Raw genomic sequence first — 15,609 nt, forward strand, 5'->3', positions numbered from 1 at the left:
TAATATTAAGAGAACAAAGTCGTAATATGATAAAGTCGTAATATTAAGAGAATAAAGCCGTAATATTAAGAGAATTAAGTCATTATAAGAGAATAAAGTCGTTAGATCGGAATAAAGTTGTAATAGAGAATAAAATTGTCATATGATAATAAAGTCCTATCATTAAGAGAAGAAAGTCGTAACATGAAAATGAAGTCGTAATATTAAGAGAATAAAGTCGTAATATGAGAATTAAGTCATAATATGATAATAAAGTCGTAATATTATGAGCATAAAGTTGTTATATTAAGAGAATAGCCGATCATCTTTGCCTGATTAATAATGATTTTATTCTCATAATGTTGCCTCTTTATTCCAAGAGATTTTTTTTTCTTTCTTTTCAGTTAATCCCTTATACTTCACAGGTAGAGAACTCTGTCATGGATTAATTTCTACCACTGTAGGACGAAACTCAGGGGGACATCAGGGACAAGGACACCTGTCCATCACAGGTAACCCTAACCCTCACTCTCACATCCACACCTGCTCAGACCAGGTCTCAAACCTGGACCTTCTTGCTGTGAGTCACCAGTGCGAGCCACCTTTCCGCCGTGTTAACAAGACCAATTAGTTCCATGGTATAGCAAGTAGTCTGGGTTTGATTCCCAGCTCCCACTCGTCTACAAGGGTTAGACACTTGACCTCACGTTGCTCCTGACGGCTGTGTGTGTGAATGAGTATGGGAATGTAAAGCACTATATACACATACAGACCATTGACCATCACCGTCATGTTTTATGCATCGCAAACACACGCCACGTGTGTAGACAGAACCCTTTTTAGCTCCACACCCCCACACGAGAACATGAATAATTCATACGTTTAAATGAACTCCCCTCCATAGCTTTGTAAAATATTAATCCTACAATTCTTGCTCAGAACTAATCCAAACCTAAGGGTGGATTCACTTCAAACCCAGCATGCCTTTGTAATTTTACTCGGATAAGACGGCGCAGTACGGCGTCTGTTGTGGACCGAGGAGTTGAAGGACAAAAGACGACAGGGATTACGTTATTTGTTTTCCAAAGAATTATCAAAATGATGTCAATAAAAGAACTAACTCAAAAAACCCAAGGTGAGAACATAATATACAAGCTGATCACACCATTTTACAAGATGGGAAAACACACACAATAACTACACTCAATACAAAACACAATAAACCCCCCCCTTTGCTTGTCAGCTCTTGGTTGGGTCCAATTCCAGGACCTCTACATATAGCCAGGCTCCACCCACAGTACAGTGAATTAACCCAACAATGAGTACAATGCCGTTTCAAAAGTAAAACAAAAAGAACTGCAGTTGTATTTGTTCATTTGTGTGTGACTGTAAAATAAATCAAACTTAAAATAATGATTTACACACGGCAAATGCTGGAGACGACAATAAATGGACAGAGACACAGAGTGAGGACAGGTTTGTGCTGCCTTATTCCGGACAGCACTGATTCTGTCTGTCTGTCTGTCTGTGAGCAGGATTATGCAAAAACTGAAGCAAGTTTCTGTTAACTTTGTTGTTGAGCGGGCGTAAAGCTGAGGGAAAAGTCCTTCCAAATGTGTGATTGCATCAGATTAAATGTCCAGTGTGTGTCAACTGGGATTAGCTTCAGCTCCACACAACCTTCATGGAGACTAGAGGATATTGCTGTAGATAATGAATGAATGAATTATTATTATTGATATTATTATTTATTTTTAAGTTGCTTAATGCTCTGTAAGTGTATAAATATAACAAAAACGTCATGTACTGTGATGTGTTTAGGTGATGCAGCTTCAGCATCGTGGACAAAATACCCGAAACAGCTCATGATGAATCATATTCTGCTTTTTTTTATTCCTAATCACAAAGATATCGAAACCTATTATCACAGTTTCATCCTTAACTCCGACCCCTTGCCTGCGTACAGTATATAGACCGTGAGTCACTGACACACACACGACTGATGAATGGCCTCCGCTCGTCATCAGCACCTCGACCCGTTTCAAAAAGGCAGACGTTTACTTTGTCATGGGAGAATCCAGAGTGATGCACTCGAATAAGTAAATAGGCCACAGAAGAGTGAAGTGACCAGAGGCAGCGGACGCCAGTCATTTATCTCTCTCTGCTGCTCTGGTGATTCATTAATAGGCAGCAGGTGAACAGGAAGATGAGGAGGAAAAAGCCTCAACGTGGACTTTAGTAAAGTCAGTGTCAGGAGCCGATGTGGAGGGCAGTTGACTTCCCAGTCTCCGTAACTTGGATTAATGTGTTTTGTGTGTGTTGCTGTTACGTCTCCCGGGGGGTAATTACAACCAGGCACCGGTCAAATTTTTGCCCCAAACCGAGCTTTATCTAAATAGATGGTCGTCGTTAAAAACAGTTGACCGTGATGTTAATTATGGGAGGCTTTTGGACTCTTATTTATGGTTTACCCAGCCCACCATCAACGAAGCTCCACTCTGCCAAAAGTAGTGATGCTGGTGATCAAATATTAGGATGGATTTACAAGCACCGGCCAGTTTTCCTCTTCATTTCCTCACACACTCAAGAAATACGTTGAGTCACTTATTGGAGCCAAATAAGACTAATCTGAGTTAGAAGTACTTAGAGGTGGGCCAATTCATCTGAATAATAATAATAATAATAACGACAATCCAATGATGAATTATGTACATTTAACACACCTTTGCTCACAGCTGCATTTTGAATCCAAAAAAACTTATTTTGGCGCCATACATAAGAATGTGGCCAAAAACGGTTACTACATTCAAATTCAAAATACTTTTAGGTTTCGTTTTCTGACGTAACTGGCAACCCGTGGTTTGCTCGGCAGCTGAGACTCTACTGACTGCAATGATTGGTAGACGGCGGTAGGTGGCGCCACATGCCAAAACATGATTTCAAAACGTAAACATAATTCGCAGTCTGCTAAATATTTTTTTTATTATTATTCCTGAGTCTCTGTGACATATTAGAGAGGATTTTATGGCCAGTTGCTTTAGATTTATTACATAATGCACCTTTAAAGAAAGTTTTTGTGCACAAACGAAATAAAATGTAATAATGAAATGCTCAAGGTTGCCCCCTGGTGGTCACGGGGACCCTAATTAGCCACAGAGTTCACTTTTTGATCTTCTAACTTTAAAGTTTGCGCAACGTTTTTTATTAAAAACGTAAAAGTTCACTGCAGTGCAGACACCAAATCAGATCAGAGAGCGACACACTATTATTTCTGTGTATAATTTGTCATTATTAAAGTACTATATTTTATCAGATGGAGATGTGGGAAATAAATGAAATCAGCCGCTAAGTATCTCAGGAGTTCATAAGCTGCTTTTCAAGTGCAGCCGTCTCCGGGTTTTCACAGAGCATGGTCCTGAAAACCAAAAATATCCAGTGAGCAGCAGCAGCAGCAGCAGCAGCAGCTGTCTGGGCGTAACAAATGCTCTACCAGAGGTCAAGAGGAGAGTGATTTTTTTTTTGAGATTGGACTGAAATGAAAGAAACGGTCACTCGAATAACCACCGGTTATATGTTCACAAGCACGATTTGCAGCAGGGACCGTTCTTGAAAATGCACGACGTGTTTCGACCTTGAAGCAGACGGTGCCACAGCATCAGTGAAGACACGCACCAGGTGTGGTACGAGGTGTCCTGTGTACACAATAAAGTGGCCCGTTGAGCGGCGTGGCGCTGCCCATTGAGATGAATCGATCGCTTCGCTCACAGAACCATCAAACACCAGACTTTCCCTGCCTGCAGCTTTAAACTCATCAGGAGCGGAAAACCCTGCTCCATGTCTTTGCAGCGTGTTATTTCTGCACCGCGTTCCTGACCTTGGCTTTGTTTTATCCCATAATGACCCTTTATCTGGTCAGACAAAGGATGAAATTTGTCTCGGCATCGTGCTTCATCGTCGTTGTTGTTGTTTTGTTTTTTTTAATATCCTTGAGCTTGTTTGTTCTATTTTAGCATATTAATGGCCGCTCCAGCCGCCCTGTGTTTGGACTAAGTGAGAGATGGATCTGTGATTATTAGCGATCATGTTGCGGCTGACAGATTAGAGAACGACGCCGATTGGGCCAATCCGAGGCAGAATAAACTCTCGAGTGGAAGCGATTGAGCCAGACAAAGCTTTGTGAGTAGCTCTGATGAGGCCTTGTTTGGCTCGACCACCTTGTCTGCGAGTGTCGTTATCGATGTTGGCCGCGCGTCAAGCAGTTTAACGGCATTTTACCAGCGCTGCGAAATCTTTATTTATGGATCATATGCAGCGTAATGGCTTTTTCGCCGCCCTGTTGAACTGCGTTTAGATTTGTTGTGATGCATCCCAGGTCAAGGCGCTTTAAAGCTGCAGTGCGTAACTTTTGGCGAGTGACGGCAATTATTCTGCCTCTCTTTTGTTTTGGATTAAATCACGTAATACAAAAGGGGTTCGTGGTCAAAGAGCATCGTTATGGTCCTTTTCGTTCGTGTTTTAGTTTGACGCGCTCGTTGCCGTATTTATTTTCCATCAAGAGAAACCACTTTTTTTCACCATTCCACGAGGAGCCGGAATTGAACTCCAAGCCGACTGATTTAAATACCCTGTTATCTTATCTTAAAACTTATCTGGAGCCTATAAAATAATCCAGAAGTCCGTCTTCTTACATTGTATTTAGAGAAACACCTCTCATTCACGTCCACATTTATCTTAAAACCAACATTAGCATAGGCTTATACATATTTAACCGTGCAAGCTGAGCGAGTGCACTTTCACGGAGGAAGTCGGGAACAATGAGTAATCATCGAAATTTCAAACTGCTTAGAGAGCGTTGTCCTTGTGTTATTGTGCTCGTAAAAAGCACCTGATGTTTGGGGTTTTCGTCACATTGACTTTTTAAAGTTCTCGCTCAAATCTAATTGAGTCTTTCCACACGATATTCGATAGCCCTTTGAAATTGAACGTCACATCTTTTCTCAGTCAAGTCAAGGCAGTTTTATTGATACAGCCCAACATCACAAACACAGTTTGCCTCAAAGGGCAATAAAGCCGTACAAAGAAGAACCGTATAACCCAGAGCTAGAACCTACACTTCGTAACTGGATCACACACTGTGTTGTGATTAAATACACAAACACAGATAAATGAGTGTAGAATCAGGGCGACGACGACCCATTTATCGGGCCTGGTCGGTCGCTGTGGATCGAAAAGAGAGTGAAAATGAGTTGAATGATATATTTCGCAGCCTCCGCTGTCACCGCATCATCAAAACAACCAAATGAAGGAGCGTCTTGTCAGTTCAGAGACTTGGGGAATCAATTCCCATAATGCTTTTCTGACAGCTATACACTTCATGTCAGTTTTTTTTTTGTGTGTGTGTGTGTGTGGTTCATTGTCACACATACAGTATGTCGGCACCGTTTTATTATGTCTCTGAAACGCTGAGGTCCTGTAATGAACCTGCGCTCCTTGAGCTGAAATGACACCTGGAACACTGGGACCGGACGACCTACATTTGAGTCACATGGGGAAGTACAAATGGAATTGAAGCGGTCACTTAAACTCACCTTCCTGAAGCTATATTTGCTTTCTTCTTCTTTTGATCTTGTCAAGGTTATCTGGACGTTGACATGACAGTTTTTTTTTAACTACCTGCACTAAATTGGGGACTGTATCTATGTTCCCCGGGTCCTATGTTCCCCGCTTTGTATGTGACCGGGGAACATAGGACCCTTTCTCTAACCCTAATCCTAACCTTACCCTTTTTCAAAAAAAGGGTCCTATGTTCCCCTGTCACATACAAAGTGGACCTTTTTTGGGAAAAACGGGGAACATAGGACCCGGGGAACATAGGTACGACCCCCTAAATTGCACTAAACAACAAACTCTGAGGTGTTCAACTTTTGCTGAGCTAGCTTATATAGCAGCTAGCTTCGCTAGCACTAGCTAGAAAAGTCATGAGTGGGTTAGTTAGAGTGCGACATCTGACACAGGAATCAAACCAAACAATGCCGAACTGTAGAACAGTTAAAAAGACTTAAAAATCCTGAGCATGTGCGTTAATCTCCAACATTTAGCAAAGCAAAAAAAAAAAATTCTTAATATTTAACAAAAGAGTCTGGAAAGAAGTACTGAATTAAAATTTGTGAGGTTTTCAGCTTTTGCTGAGCTAGCTTATATAGCAGCTAGCTCCACTAGCACTCGTGAGAAAAGTCATGAGCGCGACGCCTGACGCAGGACTCAAACCGAACAATGCCGAACTGTATATCGGTTAAAAAGACCTAAAAATCCTGAACATTTGCATTAATCTCCAACATTTAGCAAAGCAAAATTATTGCTGAGCTAGCTTATATAGCAGCTAGCTCCACTAGCACTAGCGAGAAAAGTAATGAATTCATATATTTTTTTAATGAACTGATCACATACCGTGTTATATGTAGTGGCACAGTATTTCTGATTTTACTCCAAGTACCAACCAGAAGACGCTCTGGTGGTGCACGAACCACAGTTTGAGAACCAAATTACAATCATCATCATCATCATCATCATCATCACTTATAATAATAATGATACATTTTGCGACCTTCAAAGTTATTTAACAACGCTGTCTGCGGTTCATGTGTTCACCACACACCAACTTTCAAATGTACAGTAATTTAATCTCAGATAATTGGCTTAGAGGAGAGAGGAGGACACACACGCGCACACACACACACACACACACACACACACACACACACACACACACACACACACACGCACACACACAGATCGGTGTATAGGAGGTGCCAACACAACAGCAGCCCCATTCCACGCGCAGCCGGGAACTCCTTCTGTTGCGCGCAGCGAGATGGGGTTAGAGAGAAGGAGGCGGTGGGCGCGTGCAGCGGCTCCTTACCTCACCTCGAGTCTTTCTACAGAACATCATCATCATCGTCACCATCATCATCATCGTCATCATCATCATCATCATCAATCTCAACAAGTGCTTGTGGCGCGCAGTGCGTTCATCTGGAGACATGAACTAACTTCTTCTTCTTCTTCTTCTCCGCGCGCTGCTGCTGCTGCCGTTTAGGAACTTTAATCCCGGACAGACGCGCGCACGCTGCAGACTCTTCTTTACAGGACATATGAGGTAGACAAATATATGCTTTCAACGACGTTATAAGGAAGATAATATGAGACAGATGTGAACTATCAAACAAAAAAAACAGACAGTTCTTATGTTTAGGTGAGACTGGATGATGGGAATGAGAAGATCTTTAATTTCATAAAGATAAAAACTGGGTAAGTCCACTTTTATTTGTTTTTTGTTTGTTTGTTGTCATCCTGCATATATATGTATATATATATACATACATATGCAAAATCCAAAGACCTCATTAAATCTAATGATGCCTGGATCATATGTGTGTGTGTGTGTGTGTGTTTGAACTCTTTGTTTTTGCTTGCAGAGCTTTGACCTTTAACCGATGCATAAACGTGGTGATAAAGGCTCAGGATTTAAATTGAAATGTCTCCTTTGAGTCTCCAATAAAAGGAAAGAAAGAAAAGAAAGGAGAGCTCCGCTGATGTGTAAGAGCCAGTTTTCCTTAATGAAAATCAGACTGAAGCGACACTACTACGTCCATGTGTGAGCCCTAATCCACTGCTTAATGATGTGCTATAGTGTCATAACAGCACTGCAGGGTGCAGTCTAGAGAGTGTGTGTGTAGGTTCTCCATGTCCTGTCCACTCCTGCTGAGCTGAGACTGCCTCAGGGGCTTTTTAAAGATGTGTATGTGGAATGCATTCATTCATTCATTCATTCATTCATTCATTTATCCTCCACATGAGGGATGTGGGGAGCTGGATCTGGACACACCCCTGGACAGGTTGCCAATCCATCACAGGACCAGCACTCGGAGACGAAACCACCACTCACGCTCTCACGTTCACAAATTTCTGGGAAATATTTGGAAATGTTTCGTTCATCATGGTGACAATCGAGTTCATTTTGTCATGTGTCCATTTCCGCAGTGGTTCCATGTGGACCTGACGTCCTGACAACTGTGAGCACCCACACGTTTTTGACTCAGCATGGACAGTACTCACTCACTCACTCACTGACCGACTGTTCATGCTCCCCACACGGCACACTTTCTGGTCCATTTGGTGGCGGTTGATTTATGATATTATGTGTGAGGAGGTGTGTGCGAGTGTAGCCACACATGTGCAACCCCAAGAAACAGGGTGAGAAATCACTTCTCCTGGAATAGAACATGAGGTTGAGTAAACGTGGAGTGTAACCCAGTGTTTAGGGTTAAAGGAAGGGTTCAGAGTTGATTAAGGTTAGTTGAGATGCTTAAGCTTAGGATAGGGAATACGTTATGTCTCATTGGTTTCTATTTTATTCTTACTTTTTGACAATTTAGCTGACTTTACTCACATTCAGCTCATGTCCCTGTTGAGTGACTGTTATCAAAATACATGCAGTATGTAGAAAAGTAAATATTAAACCTAATTGTTCAATCAAAATATGAAATCTGAAATTCAAATCTTACCTCTAAAGGTTAAAGGTGTGCAAATTTTAATGTAAATTAACTTTATTTAGATTTTGCATGCACATTTATGTTCAGAATGAATAGTTAAATTTAGATTTAACATTTAGAGCAGATTCTTACTATACATTCAACATTTAGATTACTGTTGTGGTAAAACTACAATCACATTTTTACACTTGGCATCTTATACTATATAGACAGTGCATGTACTTGTATTTATATCTTTGGGAGGTCCAAAGAAAACACACAGATCTATCTTTGTGATGACATTTTTACCTTGAGGGGTCCTTTTGTCTAGCTTTTTCATGGGTAAGACCTGGTTTTAGGGGTTAAGGGTCTTGGTAATGCATTATGTCTATGATATAAAAGGTTTGTGTGTGTGACAAAGAGGGGAGAGGAGAAGGCAGTGTGTCTGCAGGGTGGATACCTGCAGGCACAGCGAGGGGAGTTGCTTGTGTGATCAGTGTTTAGTCCACCAGAGGGCGCACAGCAGTGAAGCGATGATCCTCTTGCAGGAGACGGCACAAAATAATTTAAGAGCCCACAGCTGTAGAAGCTATTACCATCATGAATGAGAGACATGAGGTTCTTCAAAGAAGGGATCTGCGTGTGTGAGGAAAAAAAGAAAAGAAAAAGAAGATGACATGAGCTAATGCTATTATGATTGATTTACAAAGCAGGCAATAACTTTGTGCCGTGTTTATTGCAGATAAAGCATAAACGAAATTGCATTTTGCCAAAACTGAAAGACAGAATGCCCACATTTGTGCCCCGGTGGTTGATGCGCTCTACTCAAGCAAAACTGATTTCCTCAGTAATCACATCGTATAGCATGGTGAACATTGTGGTAATAAAAAACATTCACGGACATTGAAAATGCCCCCGAACAATATGACATTAAGGTTCTTATCATGTTCATCGCCAGCAATTGACTGCATTCAATAAGTTCTTTTTATGTTGGTGTTGTAGTTTGTCCTAAATAACACTGTTTTCTTTTCTTCTTCCAGTGTTGATGCTAATGATGCCTGGTCTGCTCCAGGCTCTCTGATTTGCTGGACGAATAACAACAGCAGACCTGAGATTACGTCCCCTGCTGTTCCTGGAATATACTCAGTGAGCGGCTTCGTGTTTGGATCGGCGTGTTGCCTTGTTTTGCTTCTCAAAAGCCTATGTGGAAACACTTCAAAATCAGTTTGAAGGATTATCTCGTGATCGGTGCACATGTTCGTGTGGATATTTTTCTTTTCAAAACCCTTTAATGCCAAGAAACATTACACGAAATAATGGCTGTTCCTGCCTGACAGGCCTTGTGGGAGGTCACTGCTGAATATGCAGGACTTGGCAGGGCCTGATATGTCTAGGAAATCCACAGTCTTTGATGGTTTCCGCCTCCTCTGGGGCTTACTCTTTGGATTTATCATCGCGAGTGCACCAGTGATGTCCTGCCCCACGGGTTGTCACTGCATCGAGAAGGCTGGCATGACCGTGGTCCAGTGTGTGTCCCGCAACTTGGAGAAGATCCCGTCGGATCTCCCGAGCGACACGGTTGTCCTGCTCCTGTCGTCCAACCACATCACGCACATTCCCAACCATGCCTTCAAAGAGCTGCACTACCTTCAGGAAGTGGACCTGTCCCACAACGACATCGAGACCATGGACGTCGGTGCGTTCCAGGGTGTTACCGACAGCCTCCTCGTGCTGGACCTGTCCAACAATCACATCCAGAGCGTCCCCAAAGAGGTGTTCGCGCGCCTGCAGGCGAAAATCAGCCTCTCGAACAACCCGTGGCACTGCGAGTGCACGCTGCAGGAGGTCCTGAGGGAGCTGCGGCTCGACCCCAAGACGGTCAACGAAGTCATCTGCCACACGGCGGTGCAGGACGAGTACGCGGGCAAGCCGGTCATCCAGGTGCTGGACTCAGGGATCAACTTCTGCAATTTCCACCACAAGACCACGGACATAGCGATGTTCGTCACCATGTTCGGATGGTTCACCATGGTGATCGGGTACGTCATCTACTATGTAAGACACAATCAGGAGGATGCCAGGCGCCACCTGGAGTACCTCAAGTCACTGCCCAGCAGCTCTCAGATCAGCAAGGACTTTGACACCATCAGCACTGTTCTCTAGCAGGGCTGCATGCGGCTCAGGGTGTGTTGCTATATGGATTGGGGATGATAGATTCAACGTAGAGAGATAAACGATCCCACTGTGGTGTCGATCCTCAGTGGGATTCAGTTTGGGTTGAGACAAAAGAGGATGAGTGTTTCTCACAGCTACTTTACAATGTCCTTAATGTCACACTGTCATGTTGAAGGCCACTTTATCAGACGGGTATCATAAAACCTCCCAAATTAAACTACCGGTCCAAGAAATAAGGTTGCACAGCTGTTAATTCTTCACCATGCAACTATCGCAACATTACAGAACTCTCTGCCAAGGTTAACCATCCACTCCAGATAGAACAATGTGTCACAATTTTGCACCAACACACCACAGAATTCAATTCATTCAAATGGAAATGGTAGCACAAATCATTATAAATGAGGATAAAAGTCATCAAAAACTCAGATTTCAGGTGATATAGTGTGCTATTTAGATACATGCACTTATGTCAACGCCACCCAGGCCCTGTTAGTGGTGAACAAACAACAAATGAACTTGCCATCGTGATTACTGTTATCGATTAGACCGTAGCATTAGACCCAGGACACGCTGGAACGTTAAAGCGCTTCAAACGGCTGCGAAAGCACCTTGAAGATCAGCCGGGTTTCCATTTCGAGCTCCATGTTTAATCAATCATGTTTTTTCTTTCTTTTCTGCAAAGCAGCTCAGGCGCCAGAACACCTTAGGAAAGTCTCAGAAATAAACTGCGTTACGACAGAAACAGTTTTAGCTTCTGATAAATGATGAAATGCGAATGAGACGTCAGGCCCAAAGCGGAGATGGAGTATCCCGGGGAAATGCAGCTTTGGCGGTCGCGGTGCTTCTGCAGCCATACGCGGCCCAAGGGAAACTCTGCTTGGACACAAACCCCGATACGTTTTTCTACTGTCTTTGGGCTGTTTGTTAGTCAGAAGGTAATTGTGTCAAAGTGCCTTCTCTCTGGGAATTCTACACCACAGCACTGTGCATGAGGTCGGACACCTCCAGTGTCGAGTCCTCTTCCTGTCCACCCTTTGCCACTCAGATTTAGCCACAGCCCATTGTACACTGAGCCAGTGTCTGTGTTCAAGGCAAAGGACCAGATTATTATTATCATCATCCAGAGGGTTGAATGTTTCTAAAGGAAAGGCCAAGACAGCAGTGTGTTAGAGGACAATGACGGTAAAAAGGGGTTTTAAAAGTAATTTTACAGCTCACCGTGTCTGTATTCATATGGTGATTACCAGTGATTCTCAACCTTGGGTTCCCGGCCCCCTGAGTGGTCAAAAAATACATTACAGAGTATCCCATTATTTTTGAAGCAATACTTTTTTTTTTTTTTACAGTTCTTATAATTACATGAGAAAATAGCTCAGCATTTTTGTGCTATTACGGTGTTGCATATCGACCAGTGTCAGTAATAACTGTGATTAAAGGTGCCATATGTAAGAATGTGGCCAAAAACGGTAACTACATTCAAATTCAAAATACCGAGGTCTTTTGGGTTTCGTTTTCTGATGTAACTGGCAACCCGTGGTTGCTCTGCAGCTGAGACTCTACTGACTGCAATGATTGGTAGAAAGCGGTAGGTGGCGCCACATGCCAAAACATGATTTCAAAACATAAACATGATTTGCAGTCTGCAAAAGATTTTTTTTAATGCAAATATTGTGGCTGTACTGTTGTTGTTGGTGAGTTCAGTTTGTTATATGAACATTATTCCTGAGTCTCTGTGACATATTAGGAGGATTTTATGGGCAGTTGCTTTAGATTTATTACATAATGCACCTTTAACTGTTATTATGTCAGGTGGATATTTTAGATGTTCTATCGTGGTGGTCGTTACCACTTCTTCAGAAGTAGCATACAGAGTAAAAGCACAAGAGCATTTGTTTGTTTGCTATGACGCTACATATCAAGCTAATACGAGTTATTCATCGAAAAGCTTTCAAACCTCCTTGTAAAGATTGTGTCACTGTCACTTTTACATCTGAAAAACAGATTCCGTTCTGTCATTCACACCTGCAGTGTTACATAAGTGAAAAGTGACAAACGTGACCGTTGTAGCTATCGGAGTTTAGCAGGGTATTGACTGTCATGGCTCACTACATAGCAAGAGTTGCTAATGTTGCTAAAGTCACGGTGGTGGGATGTCCGCCATTGTTAGGTGCACTTTGGCTGACAAAAAACATCAGTAATCAAGTTTCCATGAAGTGGAACGGTTCAGTTTGGTACAGTATGTACTTTTTTTGGCTTTCCATTAGGAATATTACCTAAATAGTAGCTATTGGGCAAAGACCACGCTCCAAACACAAGCCTGACCCAGGACTGTACCGTTCCAAACTGTAAAGTACTGTACCAACCTGAACTCTACCATGTTGGAAATAGCATAAATGCTACATTTGATTGAATTGGCTAGCGGCTGTGGTGGAATATCTGCATACTGTGATTTGATTTGGCTCTCGCTGAATTATTCCTCAATTTCTTACACTCTGTTAGTCTGTTGTGACACTAAAAGGTTGAGAAACACTCATCTAGTATATAAAATTAAAATATGATTAGTGACAGATACTAGAACAGACTTGTTTTTTTTTTAAGTTTTTGACAAAGTAATGTTTTATATAGTTCCTCTGTCGGGTTCTTTGTAACAGAAGTGTGTGTCTTTGTAATTTTAAAAATGTTATATATCAATGTGTGTGTACTGGCCAACATGTACAAGTTTAAAGTGTGGATGAATCCACCCACCATCTGTGTTGTCATGTAATATTATTGTATGTCTTCAGCTGAAATCACAACAACAACAAAGTGTTTGAATGTCTCCAAAGTGTTTAATGTATTTTCTTCCTCTGAAGAAGAAGCTCTGTGATGGAAATGAAAGGGCTCCAATACTTTTGTGTTCAATAATGTGATAATCACATCAATTTTCTATCTGTTTCGGCGTCTGCTGTGTCTTTGTTTGTTTTATTGTCTGGTTTTCAACTGACACTTTACCAGCATTTGAAAATAAAGCGTTCTTTTTTTCCCAAAACAGTTCAGTCTCTTCAAGTTTGCAATAAATGACTTGATCCTTTCCTGGAGAAATCCATCTGTCATCACAAGCTCAGCCTTTTTTTTTTCTTTCTTTTCCCCAACCTCGTTCATTTGCACCGCATGGTTTCAATCTGCAGAATGTGCAAAACTGTGGCTTTTTGTAATAACTGCAGTTTTTTTCACACATGAAATAGCACTGATGTGACTAATACTCTTTGTACAGAGAAAGAAAATATAATAATTTCTGAAGCGATTTATCAGCAGTCAAGGACTTTGGTCCCTTTTCTTTGTTGTGAGAAGATTTCCTGCTGAAACAGACACAGTTGGTATTACTATGATTGATAACAGATTCTTATCTGCACCTCATCACAGTGCTGGGTGTCCACAAGAATATTCTCTTTTTGGGGTTTTGGTGTATCTGGCCGTGCACAGGACGTAAATCAATGAAAGTCTCAACACTGAGAGGAAGTTATGCCTGCTGATTTAAAGGCCACTGTCTCAAAAGCTGCGTGAGTTATTGTAGCAATTATTTGAATTGCGTGGCATTTCTTGGACCCTCAGCACTACGTTGTGTTCTGTGGCTATTTTTTTCTGCTGGACCTTGCAGTAGTTACAGTTTGTGAATTTGTTTGTTTTTCAGTTTCTGCTCCTAATTAAAGAAAGGAAGAAGACAGACATCAAATTATTCTTTTTAATAATAAGATGATGTAAAAAAACAACAACAAAAAACATCAGGAACATAATTATATTTCTTAAAATAAGACATTTATTAGTCTCATAACAGGGAAATCATGTACAGAGTGGACAATTTGACGGATTGTGCGTGTACAAATATTGCACATTTGTATAAAATAAAATAAATACATAATCAGTATCGCTTAAACATCATAAAGCGTATTTAAGACTAAAACGTCAAAAAAAGTAACTTGAAAAGTCAAAAACAACTGCATACTGATTTGTTGTTGTCATTTTAAACCAATGAGTGCGACTGTAAAAAAGTTAATTTTGACAAAGTAGTTTGTGTTTAATTGGTGCTTTTACTTTGAAAGGATTAAAGCCGGAAGTTAAGGTGACACTTCGAGAATAAAGTCTTAATTTACGACTTTAATCTCGTAAATGTATTGAGAATAAAGTCACACTGTACCGCCGGCGTCTGTAACAATGGGAATTGTTGTCATTGTTCATGTTTTGCACGGACGTCTTAGAGTGACGGACATCACCAATCAAGGCTCATTTCTGCTTTATATGTAGCACCTGGCTGACGAGGGCACAAGGTTTGTAAACGTTTAATTTCATACTTCGCGTATTTTAAGTTGTTTTTTAATGTCTGTTCGTGTTTTTATGGACTTTGGTGAACATGCGGAAGTTATGCTAGTAGTCTGTCCACTTCATTAGCGCTGCATGTTCTTACAGATGATTAATTTTAACCCTTTGGGGGTGGGGGGTTTATATGATGAATTCATCAAAACGCTGTTTATTTTTTCCATTTTAACTAATACATTGAGTTCATTAAAGTTAGAAACATATTTTTTGGAGTAAAACAATTAATAAACCATAATTTAAAGAGCCAATCCATAATTCAGCTGGGGCTCCGAGTTGCCTGCAAAGACAAAGAAGGAGGAGATTTTAATATACTTCTTAAAGTTCCTTCATTAATTATACGCTAAACAGACATAACTGAAAAAGAAGGGGGTGGAAAATAAAATAAAAGCGTTATTATTGCATAATTGTAACAGGTGCGCATCACTTAATATTCTCTTTGCTGATATTTAATGACCACCTGTCTGTTCTGTGCCAGTTACCTAACGCTGCATTTCACTGTCGCTTCCTATAATTTAATAGTCACCTTTCTACCCAGATAAAATAATTTTATTTTCTCTCAGTCTTTCTC

General features: G+C 41.2%; 1 protein-coding gene across 1 annotated transcript; it reads left to right on the top strand.

The window, feature by feature from the left end:
• Positions 1–9,872: 9,872 nt before the first annotated feature.
• Positions 9,873–10,673, top strand: LOC310943096 (leucine-rich repeat-containing protein 3-like; the record flags this gene model as incomplete). The annotated part of the gene is made up of 1 exon (XM_083908610.1): positions 9,873–10,673. The coding sequence occupies one exon, from the start codon at positions 9,873–9,875 to the stop codon at positions 10,671–10,673; it is 801 nt and encodes a 266-aa protein (XP_083764736.1).
• Positions 10,674–15,609: the final 4,936 nt, after the last annotated feature.

Source organism: Microchirus variegatus, assembly GCF_963457635.1.
Source record: "Microchirus variegatus genome assembly, chromosome: 22".
Lineage (NCBI taxonomy): Eukaryota > Metazoa > Chordata > Actinopteri > Pleuronectiformes > Soleidae > Microchirus > Microchirus variegatus.